This window comes from Hyperolius riggenbachi, chromosome 6, assembly GCF_040937935.1.
Source record: "Hyperolius riggenbachi isolate aHypRig1 chromosome 6, aHypRig1.pri, whole genome shotgun sequence".
Classification (NCBI taxonomy): domain Eukaryota; kingdom Metazoa; phylum Chordata; class Amphibia; order Anura; family Hyperoliidae; genus Hyperolius; species Hyperolius riggenbachi.
In genome coordinates this window covers 91,646,086-91,660,010 of record NC_090651.1, presented here as the reverse complement: position 1 = coordinate 91,660,010, position 13,925 = coordinate 91,646,086, and the positions used below count along the sequence as shown (strand labels likewise).

Here is a 13,925-nt window from a genome sequence, read left to right as displayed (position 1 = left end):
TTCAAAATAGTCAACAGGGTCGCAAGAAGCGTATGGAAAAACCAAGGCGCAAAATAACTGCCCATGAACTGAGAAAAGTCAAGCGTGCAGCTGCCAAGATGCCACTTGCCACCAGGTTGGCCATATTTCAGAGCTGCAACATCACTGGAGTGCCCAGAAGCACAAGGTGAGCAATACTCAGAGACATGGCCAGGGTAGACGACCACCACTGAACAAGACACACAAGTTGAAACGTCAAGACTGGGCCAAGAAATATCTCAAGACTGATTTTTCTAAGGTTTTATGGACTGATGAAATGAGTGAGTCTTGATGGGCCAGATGGATGGGCCCGTGGCTGTATTGGTAAAGGGCAGAGAGCTCCTGTCTGACTCAGACGCCAGCAAGGTGGAGGTGGAGTACTGGTTTGGGCTGGTATCATCAAAGATGAGCTTGTGGGGCCTTTCGGGTTGAGGATGGAGTCAAGCTCAACTCCCAGTCCTACTGCCAGTTTCTGGAAGACACCTTCTTCAAGCAGTGGTACAGGAAGAAGTCTGCATCCTTCAAGAAAAACATGATTTTCATGCAGGACAATGCTCCATCACACTCGTCCAAGTACTCCACAGCATGGCTGGCAAGAAAGGGTATAAAAGAAGAAAAACTAATGACATGGCCTCCTTGTTCACCTGATCTGAACCCCATTGAGAACCTGTGGTCCATCATAAAATGTGAGATTTATAAGGAGGGATAACAGTACACCTCTCTGAACAGTGTCTGGGAGGCTGTGGTTGCTGCTGCACGCAAAACACTGACAGAATCCATGGATGGCAGGCTTTTGAGTGTCCTTGCAAAGAAAGGTGGCTATATTGGTCACTGATTTGTTTTTGTTTTGTTTTTGAATGTCAGAAATGTATATTTGTGAATGTTGAGATGTTATATTGGTTTCACTGGTAAAAATAAATAATTGAAATGAGTATATATTTGTTTTTTGTTAAGTTGCCTAAAAATTATGCACAGTAATAGTCACCTGCACACACAGATATCCCCCTAAAATAGCTAAAACTAAAAACAAACTAAAAACTACTTTCAAAAATATTCAGCTTTGATATTAATGAGTTTTTTGGGTTCATTGAGAACATGGTTGTTGTTCAATAATAAAAGTATTCCTCAAAAATACAACTTGCCTAATAATTCTGCACTCCCTGTATAGGTCTCCCCCGTATATGCAGACAGGTGTATACAGTAGGTGCCCCCAGGAAGGGAGGCAGCCAGTGAAAGGGAGCTGGTGGCAAAGTGGCGGAGAAGGGGGGAAGTCTCCCCCCCCCCTTCCTTCACCTTGGGGCTCCTTTTCCTGGCTTTCCCTTCCGGATTAATGTGGCTCCTCCGATGGCGCAGCGGCGGCAGCGGGCGGGGAGGACTTACCGCTGTCCTTCCAGCCGGCAGAGGGAGCTGTGATCTGTGCCCCGCTAGTCTGGTCTTGAGTAGACCAGACTTGCAGCACACAGATCACAGCTCTCTCCGGCGGCTGCGTAACAGCGGTAAGTCCTCCCCGCCTGCTGCCAGCCACTGCGCCATCGGAGGAGCCACATTAATCCAGAAGGGAGAGCCAGGAAAGGGAGCCCCAAGGTGAGGGAAGGGGGTGGGGAGACTTCCCCCCCCCCTTCTCCGCCACTTTGCCACCAGCTCCCTTTCACTGGCTGCCTCCCTTCCTGCACGAATAGTTAGTCCTCCCCGCATCTGACCCCCCAGCCAGCCGGGACACTGGGGGGTCTTGTGGGATAGCCCTCCCAAATCGGGTCAGTCCCGACGAAAACGGGACGGTTGGGGACTATGCCTTTACTACATAGATTTGGTAAGATTGTACAAAGTAGATTGCTTCATTAAAGGGCACCTTTACCCATGAATCCCAGTCATGGGCGTCCGCACGTTGGGCAAATTGGGGCGGCTGCCTCCCCCTGGCCACCCGCTGCCCCCCCTGGCCTAGTCAGTGGCACCCCCCCCCCCCCCCGACTCAGCGCAGTGACGGGGGAGCAGCAGGCTTCCCTCACCTTGGGGATCCCGCTTACTCGCTCCCCCTCCCCCCCTTCCATAAGTCAGATGTGGGCGCAACGGAGCAGAACTCTATCTCTATTTCCTGCTCGCGAGAAAGTTTCTGTGCGCGTCTGGTCAGTGACGTCAGACCAACGACGCACAGATCTCCCTCTCACGCAGGGACAGGAAGTGTTCCTAAACTGGGGGGCCCTGTCACTACCTAAACTATTCAGGCCAGGCCAGCCCAGCATCACTGCCAGCCAGGCCAGCCCAGCATCACTGCCAGCCAGGCCAGCCCTGCATCACCGCCAGCCAGGCCAGCCCAGCATCACCGCCAGCCAGGCCAGCCCAGCATCTCTGCCAGGCCTTTCGGCCCACACATCATCCCCAAGCCAGCCAAAAACAGTATTGCCAGACCAGCCAAGCACAGCAGCCAGTAGAGGAGAATCAAGAAGCCAGGTGAGAGGTGTCTACCATATTAAGGGGGCATACTGCCTATTTATGTGAAATGCTGTCTATTTATGTGCCTTATGATTGCTGAATTTGTCTTGTTGAGGGCCTCATGATTGCTGAATTTGTCTTGTTGGGGGGCCTCATGATTGCTGAATTTGTCTTGTTGGGGGCCTCATGATTGCTGAATTTGTCTTGTTGGGGGGCCTCATGATTGCTGAATTTGTCTTGTTGGCCTCATAATTGCTGAATTTGTCTTGTTGGGGTCACATGATTGCTAGCTGCGAGACTATGGGAAAAGCTGAATTATCATCATATGAGACAATAGCATTAAACCTACTTTTTTTTTTAGCTTTGTAAATCAGAAAATTAAAACTGGGAGGTTCTAAAAAAATGAATACATTTTTTCAGGAGTAGGAGAGTAGGATGGATGAAATTGTTTATCTTCACAGTTTATTTTCAACTTGGAATTTCCATAATGTTCATGTATGAGTTAAAAAACATTTGTATTTAGTTTAAATTTGCGATAGCTAAGTGACTTTTGGGTGGCAGTTTGGGCACTCAGCCTCCAAAAGGTTCGCCACCATTGTCCTAATCTAATGTCCCACCATTGCTAAGTACATGTAAATTTGGCTCCACCCGTGACCACACCCACATTCTGGTCCATGACCACACTCCTTTTTGGGCGCGGTGTGCTATGCGCGCCGCACAACGTACCCCCAAATTTTCCCCCTCACTCCTTTTTGCCCCACTCCCCCTCCCCCCCCCCCCCTGGACAATTTTCTGCGGACACCCATGCTCTCAGCCTCTACATAACCCTACAATTATTCTGTCCTATTGCAGTGTAAAGGAATCGCCGCAACAAGAGAGGTTTCCTGTGGACTGGTCAGAGGAAGTTTCTAATTTGTCCATCCAGTTAGCACACTGTGAATGGAAGCTGTTTTTGGATAACCTGGATACAAGGTAAGTTTATTTTTATTTATATATGTAAGTTTAAGTTTATTTATATTTTACAGATATAATTTCAGAATTATATCTGTAAAAATAAATGCCTTTATTACTGTGAATGGATATTCATGGATGGAGCTAGGGATCAATATATCTGGATGGGCCATCCATGTTTCATCATCTCTGTGAGTCAAATGTGGGTCAGGTGTGTGTGTGGCATCTCAGTACAATCTCATGGGGTTGTATAAGGACATTGGGCTCTCTCCGACACATGTTAAAAAAAAAAAGTTTGTGAGGTCCCAAAATAGAATGATGGTGCAAAAAAGGCAACATCGCACATACTGTATCACCATTACTATATTTCCATCAGATGCTGGACAGATGATATCTTCATAGCCATCATCCACACTAGGGAGGCACATTTCTGTGTTGTAGGAAAGCATTATCCTCCTTTTTCAGTATCTCAAGGTAGTTCTGGGGCTTCAGGGCTGGGACCCAGGGAAGTTAAAGTGTGGATGTTTGCACAAGGAAGAGTCATGGGAGCTGGGGATTGAAAGGTGCTTCTCCAGTTTGGTTTAATGGTCATAGATGCTGAACCACGGAGGACCTCCAAAGCTTAGGTATGCAGGGAGAGTCCTCAGTGTCAACACCGGGGCTCCAGTCTCAGTCCTCGTTGGTAAAGGGCTCAGAAAAAAACAAGAGGGCCAGAGCCCAAAATCTAAAGCCTGGTATTCATTCTTTGTCATATGTCTTCAGATTTTTACGCTATCAACCATCATTTTCTACGCAAGAATGTATCCTCTTTAAAGGACCACTATAAACGTTAGCTAAAATTCTAAATGCCACTTATTTCTAGTAATTCCTAGCAAAGAACATTACAAAGGCTTTTTCATTTTTCGTGTGAAGAAAGAAAAATGACATTCACAGAGAACTGTTTTTATTGTGGGCATTACTATGGAGGACTGTGTCCAGCACATCCAGCATACAGAGAAAGTCTTTACTGGCTGTAATCCTGTGACTGGAATCTCTTCAGAATGATAGAAAGCAGAAATGCATGTATTAATAACTCATCAGCTGCTCTTGTGTCTCTCTCTCTGCCTCACACAGTGTAAAGTAAACAGAAATTACAGCCAGGTAAGGCTCATTCTGAATGGTGGGTGTAAGCATGCAAAAAAACAGGAAAAAAGTAAGCCGCCTCCTCTTCAGATACTTTTTTCTGCAGCTAAAAAATCCCTGTTCTCATATGATCTGTGAGAGAGCAGTGTGTGTGAGGCAGGGCAGAAACAAACAGTAAATCATTCCTCTGTGAATAGTGACAGACAAGTGAAACCTATCCACATGGTACAGCTTTGACCCTGACACCGACTTGATAAACAAAGCATATTTTGCATACAGCCTGTGATCAGAAACTGCTGAAAAGCTTTCTATTGTTGCTGGCTAATACTCTATAGGTAATTGGGGTTACAGAATAAGTTTCTTTGATAGTTCCTCATTAACCTCCCTGGCGGTATGATATGTGCAGCTGCGCGGCCGCAGGAGGGTTTTTTCAACTTTCTTTTTTTTTTTTTTTTAGCATGTAGCTAGCCTAACGCTAGCTACATGCTTCCCCCCTCCCTGCGGCGTCCCCCTGTAGTCACCGATCGCCGCCGGCGCCGCTTGCCCATAAGGAAATCCCGTTCTGAACGGGATTTCCTTGAGGACTTCCCCCGTCGCCATGGCGACTGAGTGACGTCACCGCCGTCGTGACGTCACCGGGAATCCTGATCCACCCCATAGCGCAGCCTGGCGGCGATTGGCCAGGCTGCGCAAGGGGTATGCGGGGGGGGGGGGGCAGTGTAGCGGTGCATCGGTGGCGGGCGGCGGCAATCAGACCAAACACGCAGCTAGCAAAGTGCTAGCTGCGTGTTTGAAAAAAAAATTATGTAAATCGGCCTGAGCGGCACCCTCCGGCGGCTTACCCCGTGTCACACACGGGGTTACCGCCAAGGAGGTTAAGCATAGAGCACTTTATGTGGTGTAGTAAGATCTAAAATCTGGGTAATGTATGTTTCTCTTTGTCAGTGGTCTGAGAACAAGTTGAGTGTATTTGTATTAATAGAGCTTCTTCTGCTATTAGGAAAGATGGCCTACAAATCCTCACCCCCTGGCTCGCTCCAATTGTCTGGGATGGAACATACAACCTAGGGACCTTAAATCAGCAATATAAGAACACCAGGATTGGACTCTTTGTATTTGCTGTGAAAAAGTAAGTTTTATTGGAAAGACATTAAGGAAATTAGACTTAAAGGACACCTGACCCAAGGCAGAGCCATCTATGGTAAGTACACCAGGCTGGTCATGCTTGCTCCATAACCCCTGTGCATTGTCTGTTCCTCTCCTTGTTATCCTATATCCATTGTAGTTAGGGTCAATTTTTAGTGCAAAGCCAATCAACTTACTAAACCTGGAGTGCCAGGAGAAAGCCCACACAGGCAGGGGGATAACATACAACTTTGGGCAGATAGTGCCCTGGCTGAGATTTGAACTTGGGACCCAGTGCTGCAAGGTGAGAGTCAGGGCTGGATTTGCCATAAGGCACAGTAGGCATGTGCCTACAGGTGCCTGATGATGAAAAGGTGGCTCACTTCCCTCCCTGAGCACCTCCCTCCCTCCTTCCCTATGCAAAGTCCTGAGCGGAATGTAAATGAGGTTACTCGCCAGGCTCTCTGCATTCCACTGACAGATTTCCCTTCAGTAGAGGGCACCTCTAGCTACTTAATACCAAGGATAGCTCTGGCTACCTAATACTAAGGGACACCTGTGTCTACCATGATGGGCAAGGAATGTAGGGGAGAGGTGACAGCTGGGCCAGCCAGCACACTTGTGGTGTGGTTGGCAAGGCGTTTGTTGGTTCATGGAGAGTGAAAACTAAGGTGCCAGGGCATCTGTGCCTATGGGCTCCTGTAATGTAAATCCGGCCTGGCGAGAGTGCTATCCATTTTGCCTAACACCAAGATAAATTCTCATTTAATTAACATTAAAACACTATACATTTTTATTCCCCTTAAGCTGCCTGCACATGCTGGAGTGAACTCGGCCAGGATGGCCGACTAAAGACCAACTTGGCCCACAATCTAGCGCGTTTGGAAGCCCTTTGATATGGCCTAAAGATTCGTCCTATGCCTGACCGACGTCTGTTGATTTTCATAATTACTAGGGATGGGACGACGAATCCACGAATCCCTCGAATATTAGGAAATATTCGAGATTCGTGGAATCGAATCCCGACGCCATTTTCCGTTCGCCGAATCCCGACGCTGCATCGTCGCGCATCCGCCGCTTCACCCGCTCGCAATTGTCCTCCTCCCGCTCCCCGTGCCGCCTCCGCTCGCCCTCTGCATAAATAAGAAGCAGCCTCTCCCCTCCAGCGTGGAGCCTGGAGCGGCAGACCTCCTGCAGACTTCCTTATTCCCCCTAGTGACCGGCTCTTACTACGCGTCATCAGTAAGAGCCGGTCCGGTGGCCACTAGGGGGAACTAGGAAGGGAAGGTCTGCCGCTCCGGGCTCCACGCTGCTGCTGGAGGTGAGAGGCTGCTTCTCCTTATTTATGCATGGGGACAAGTGGAGAAGGCTGCGGGGGGAGGGAGGAGGATATGTGCCACCCATACGTAGCCCCCATAGCCTGCTATCTATACTGAAGCCCCCATAGCCTGCTATCTATACTAAAGCCCCCATACGAAGCCCCCATAGCCTGCTATCTATACTGAAGCCCCCATACGAAGCCCCCATAGCCTGCTATATTTACTGAAGCCCCCATACGAAGCCCCCATAGCCTGCTATCTATACTGGAGCCCCCATACGAAGCCCCCATAGCCTGCTATCTATACTGAAGCCCCCATACGAAGCCCCCCATAGCCTGCTACCTATACTAAAGCCCCCATAGCCTGCTACCTATACTAAAGCCCCCATAGCCTGCTACCTATACTAAAGCCCCCATAGCCTGCTAACTATACTGAAACACCCCATACTGAAGCCCCCCATAGCCTGCTACCTATACTTAAGCCCCCCATAGCCTGCTATCTATACTGAAGCCCCCATACTGAAGCCCCTCATAGCCTGCTACCTATACTAAAGCCCCCATAGCCTGCTAACTATACTGAAGCACCCCATACTGAAGCCCCCCATAGCCTGCTACCTATACTAAAGCCCCCCATAGCCTGCTAACTATGCTGAAGCCCCCCACAGCCTGCTAACTATACTGAAGCCCCCCATACTGAAGCCCTCTATAGCCTGCAACCTATACTGAAGCCCCCCATAGCCTGCTACCTATACTGAAGCCCCCCATAGCCTGCTACCTATACTGAAGCCCCCCATAGCCTGCTATCTATACTGAAGCACCCCATACTGAAGCACCCCATTCTGAAGCCCCCCATACTGAAGCCCCCCATAGCCTGCTACCTATACTAAAGCCCCCCATAGCCTGCTAACTATGCTGAAGCCCCCCATAGCCTGCTAACTATACTGAAGCCCCCCATAGCCTGCAACCTATACTGAAGCCCCCCATACTGAAGCCCTCTATAGCCTGCAACCTATACTGAAGCCCCCCATAGCCTGCTACCTATACTGAAGCCCCCCATAGCCTGCTACCTATACTGAAGACCCCCATAGCCTGCTACCTATACTGAAGCCCCCATAGTCTGCTACCTATACTGAAGCCCCCCATAGCCTGCTACCTATACTGAAGCCCCCCATAGCTTGTTACCTATACTGAAGCACCTCCATAGCCTGTTACCTATACTGAAGCCCCCCATAGCCTGCTACCTATACTGAAGCCCCCCATAGCCTGCTACCTATACTGAAGCCCCCCATAGCCTGCTACCTATACTGAAGCCCCCCATAGCCTGCTACCTATACTAAAGCCCCCATAGCCTGCTACCTATACTTAAGCCCCCATACTGAAGCCCCTCATAGCCTGCTACCTATACTTAAGCCCCCCATAGCCTGCTATCTATACTGAAGCACCCCATACTGAAGCACCCCATTCTGAAGCCCCCCATACTGAAGCCCCCCATAGCCTGCTACCTATACTAAAGCCCCCCATAGCCTGCTAACTATGCTGAAGCCCCCCATAGCCTGCTAACTATACTGAAGCCCCCCATAGCCTGAAACCTATACTGAAGCCCCCCATAGCCTGCTGCCTATACTGAAGCCCCCCATAGCCTGCTACCTATACTGAAGCCCCCCATAGCCTGCTACCTATACTGAAGCCCCCCATAGCCTGCTACCTATACTGAAGCCCCCCATAGCCTGCTACCTATACTGAAGCCCCCCATAGCCTGTTACCTATACTGAAGCACCCCCATAGCCTGTTACTTATACTGAAGCCCCCCATAGCCTGTTACCTATACTGAAGCCCCCCATAGCCTGCTACCTATACTGAAGCCCCCATAGCCTGCTATCTATACTGAAGCCCCCGAAAGCCTGCGACCTATACTGAAGCCCCTAATACTGAAGCCCCCCATAGCCTGCTACCTATACTGAAGCCCCCCATAGCCTGCTACCTATACTGAAGCCCCCCCATAGCCTGTTACCTATACTGAAGCACCCCCATAGCCTGTTACCTATACTGAAGCCCCCCATAGCCTGTTATCTATACTGAAGCCCCCCATAGCCTGTTACCTATACTGAAGCACCCCCATAGCCTGTTACCTATACTGAAGCACACCCATAGCCTGCTGCCTATATTGAAGTCCCCTTACCCAGCTACCTATACTGAAGCCCCCATAGCCTGCTAACTATACTGAAGCACCCCCATAGCCTGCTGCCTATATTGAAGCCCCCTTACCCAGCTACTTATACTGAAGCCCCCCCCATAGCCTGCTAACTATACTGAAGCCCCCTATACCCTGCTACCTATACTGAAGGCCCCTATACCCTGCTGCATATACTGAAGCCCCCCATAGCCTGCTACCAATACTGAAGCCCCTATACCCTGCTACCTATACTGAAGGCCCCTATACCCTGCTACCTATACTGAAGGCCCCTATACCCTGCTACCTATACTGAAGGCCTCTATACCCTGCTACCTACATTGAAGGCCCCTATACCCTGCTACCTATACTGAAGCCCCCTATACTCTGCTACCTATACTGAAGGCCCCTATACTCTGCTACCTATACTGAAGGCCCCTATACCCTGCTGCCTATACTGAAGACCGCTATACCCTGCTGCCTATACTGAAGGCCACTATACCCGGCTGCCTATACTGAAGGCCACTATACCCGGCTGCCTATAATGAAGGCCACTATACCCGGCTGCCTATAATGAAGGCCACTATACCCTGCTGCCTATACTGAAGGCCACTATACCCTGCAACCTATACTGAATGCCCCTATACTTTGCAACCTATAGTGAAGGCCCCTATACCTTGCTAGCTATACTGAAGACATCTTTACCTAGCTACCTATACTGCGGGCAGCTATACCATGGATCGCACAATTCTTATGTGTAGGATTCATTAGATTTGGGATTCGAAAGGTTCGAGATATTCGAGAACCTTTTTAGATTCGGATCCGGATTCGAAGAAATTGTGGATTCGTCCCATCCCTAATAATAACCATGCCTGCTCAAAGTATCTTTGTCGTGGGCCATACCTCCTCCCTGCTTTACAGATGCATTACTAGCATCCCTCCAGAGACTGTTCAGGCCTGACGTCTGTTCAGGTGCTTTACTAATGGCTTTCAAGTGAAGAGTCCAGGTTAGCACACCATTTCAAGATGCAAAATGCTTCAATTTATCGCTTCATAAGCACATGAACATGACAATTGTTTCAGGGCCACAGCGGGTCCCTTCTTCAGATTGTTTGCACTATCTGAAGAAGGGGACCTGCTGTGGCCCCGAAACAATTGTCATGTTCATGTGCTTATGAAGCAATAAATTGAAGCATTTTGCATCTTGAAATGGTGTGCTAACCTGGACTCTTCACTTGGTTGTTGAAATACCGGATGCTTGGGCTCAGCACCCACAGGTTTAGGCACCCACACCGTGGGTAAGGTGTGCCACCTCTGCAACAAAGCTGTAATCTAGAGGCTAGTGAAGCATCTGTTCCTATAAAGCAGGGAGGAAGCGTGCACAACAAAGAGGCTTCTGGCAGGTGGAGTGAGTAAGAGAACAATGTGGTCAGGGGTCGGTCCCAGCAAGCAACAGTTCTTGTACATGTGTATGAGGCTTTGGACTCCTATGCAATTTGAATGAACTGACTCAAAATCGAATTGTCAATAGTTTCAATGAATGATTGGTTGTTTCAAATTTTGGCCAATATAACACTCACTGGTAAACGTCCCAACAAACCCATCGATTCCCCCCCCCCATTCAGTTCCCTGCGGATTCGATCACTTTGACCAAATCAGATGGCAATCGATTCCTTTAAATGTTCAATTTGATAGATTTTGGTCATAAGTAGCTAACAGAGTCTTATGACCTAGATATTCAAAATCGACTGCAATTAGCCGAAATTTCGCAATTTTCTGCAAACTCATCATTTAGTCTTAATGTTGCATCGGAATTTTGTGTTTTATTCATCATTTTCATAATTTTGTTTAACTACTTACTGCAGTATATCTATGCCATGGGAAACTTCATCTGAAGTCTCATGGACGTAAATATACGCTTATTATTATATTACTGCCGCACACTCCTGCTCGCTCCTGCATGCGTTCTTGCCGCTAATCATTAGAGGGGAGATGAATTAACAGGAACGCAGTTCTCGTTCACTAATCTAAGTCCCCATGTCAATGATCGTTGAAATCAATAAGATGCTTGCAATCATTGTAGCTAAGGAAGTTACATGTCCACTTACTACTTCCTATTCGCGTACTCAGGACAGTAATGCACGACAAAATCTGGTGGCCAAATAGTAAAATTACACCTACATACATTTTTTTTATATACCCCCCTCCCCAAAACTTTTGCATTATAAGAAAGGGACAGAGCTTTTTTTTAAATATGTATGTCAAGAGGGTATATTGTTGTTTTTGATAATATGTGTTTTTAATTAGTGAGGGATGCAAAACTTAAAAAATGCACGTTTTATTTCCAAATAAAATATTGGCACCATACTTTGTACTAGGGAAATCTTTTAAATGTTGCAATAACCGGGACAAATGGGCAAATGTGTGGGTTTTATCCACAGTAGAACGTTTTATTTTAAAACTATAATGGCCAAAAACTGAGAGACTTTTTTAAAATTCCCATTTAAATGCATTTAGAATAAACTGTCTTTCCACTTGTGCACTTTCCACCCTCCTGGGCCTCCTCTTGGCCTCCTTCAGTCCCACTTAGCCTCATTCTTTCCCCCTGTTCCTCATTATTTTCCCTTGTGCCATCCTGTCTCCTGCTCCCTCTGGTGGCAGCATCTTACTAGAGCATTACCAGTAAAGTACATGTATGTTCATTTGATAAAAGTACAACAGAAACCGGAAACGCTAAGGGGAGGAAACTGCCGTGGTGTGCTTAGAATCTAGAGGGGTTATTTAAGTTCCTCTGATTTTGAATATTTGTAACAAAAAATATTTTCTTACAGGTATATTCAGTTCCTTGGACCATTCCTGGCATCGGCAGAACGATACTTCATGGTTGGGCATAAAGTTACCTATTACGTTTTTACGGACAGAGTCAGTGATGTAATAAAGCCCAAACTACACTATGGTCGCACCTTGCAGCTGCACGAGGCATCTGCTGACAAGCGGTGGCAAGATGTGTCTATGCGACGAATGCAAACCCTGACCACTTGGACAAAGAATCGGATGTTAAAGGAGATAGACTACTTGATATGTGCTGATGTGGACATGGTTTTCAATGACCATGTGGGAGTGGAAATCCTTGGAGACCTGGTGGCTACACTTCATCCAGGATTCTTCCTTGCTCAACCAGAGTCCTTTCCTTATGAGCGAGATCCCATCTCTAAAGCTTTTATACCCTTTGGCCAAGGAGACTTCTATTACATGGCTGCATTATACGGTGGAAGAGTGAAAGAGGTTTACAAGCTCAGCATGGCTTGCCACAAAGGTATCATGCTGGACAAGAGGAATTATGTTGAAGCTGTTTGGCAAGAGGAATCTCACCTCAATAGATATTTGTTATACAATAAGCCTACCAAAGTGCTTTCTCCTGAATATCTTTGGGATACCAGTCTGCCAAATGGAAAATTTATAAGAAGACAAAGATTCTTAGCAGTGCATAAAAACCACACTGAATTAAGAGACTAAAATTACTTATTTGAATGGGAAACCCCTGCATAGATGACCTTTTCCTCCTCTTCATAAGGAACTTAATTTAGAGGAGATATTAGTAGGCGGCTAAATAAATGACTAATTTAGTCATCCTGACATTATCACTTCCCATTCTTTTCACATTTCTGCGTTGCTTGATCCCCCGCCCTCTGCTAGTGAAAAATTCTGATGTCAGAACTGCTGCCCTTAACCTTTTAGCAGCAAATTTCGAGGCTTGCAAGTGCTCCAGGCTAATTTTATTTTAGCACTTTTTTTATTTCATTTCTACTTATTAGTACTGCTGTAATGTGTATTTAAGGCCACTTGTCACTAGGAGGCAGTGTGAGGCAATAACAGAGTACTTGTGCTTTCAATTTCTATATCCTCTGCTAGCAGAGACATCAAAGCATTTCAAGAATTTACAGTATCAGTGCTGCTGGCTGAGGTCAAAAGCAGTGCACTTAGCTCAAACAAGATAATTCCTTTGAAGCTGCTAATCGGTTAGATATGCTGTAAGAGTGAAGACAGTGAGTGTGTTTTCTTAATTCATATTCTACTAGAAGTGGTGCAACCCTAACTCTGTTCCTGGGGAAACCTCCATTAGTGAAGAAAAGTTCCTCATACATATAAGCCATGCTTGGTAATTCATGTCAACACTGCACAATTTAAAATCGTACAAAAAAAATATTATAGCATTGGCTATCTGCAATAAAATCTACAAGTGTTGTGAATGATTTGCAGGCAAAAAACAAAATCCTTCAGCAGACAGTATATAAGTTATGTTAATGTTATATGTGCTGGTCTTAGCTTTTCAGTATCAAGGGTCAGAGCCAGCTCACCTGCTTGGTTCTGGTGCATATGACCTGTATGTTTAAACAGTTGTGGTAGAAACAGAAATGGTTGGCACCAGACACTGGCTGTGGGTTGACTCTGTGTAATTTACCTCCCAGAGATGTGCTCACGTATTTAAGCAATTGAATCCGTTGTAAAGAAGTGGAGGACGGAGCACCAACTCTGCTCTTTAGGATTTATTCGTAATTACACAGGCATACAGGCAACAACCCTGTTGGTCTCTGGGGAAGCGGCAATTGCCGTGAAACGGGTGTAAGGGCTCTGTTTCACTAGCAATCGCTAGCGTTCACACTGAACGCTAGCGATTGCTGAATCGCAATTACCGGCGATTTCCCGACGTTCGCGGCCGCGATTTTGCTATGCTATGCACTGCATAGCAAAATCGCGGCAAATATCGCTCCGCCGCGCGTTCACGTTCCC

General features: G+C 47.1%; 1 protein-coding gene across 1 annotated transcript in view; it reads left to right on the top strand.

Annotated features, from left to right (window-relative positions):
* The window catches only part of LOC137522484 (histo-blood group ABO system transferase 2-like), a 69,845-nt gene extending 56,535 nt beyond the window's left edge, over positions 1 to 13,310 (top strand). Inside the window, exons 4-6 of the mRNA XM_068242549.1 lie at positions 3,301 to 3,420; positions 5,522 to 5,650; positions 11,966 to 13,310. Of these exons, the coding sequence (XP_068098650.1) occupies positions 3,301 to 3,420; positions 5,522 to 5,650; positions 11,966 to 12,650 (934 nt within the window). The 3' untranslated portion in view covers positions 12,651 to 13,310. The remainder of the gene's footprint in view (positions 1 to 3,300; positions 3,421 to 5,521; positions 5,651 to 11,965) is intronic.
* The last annotated feature ends 615 nt before the right edge of the window (positions 13,311 to 13,925 follow it).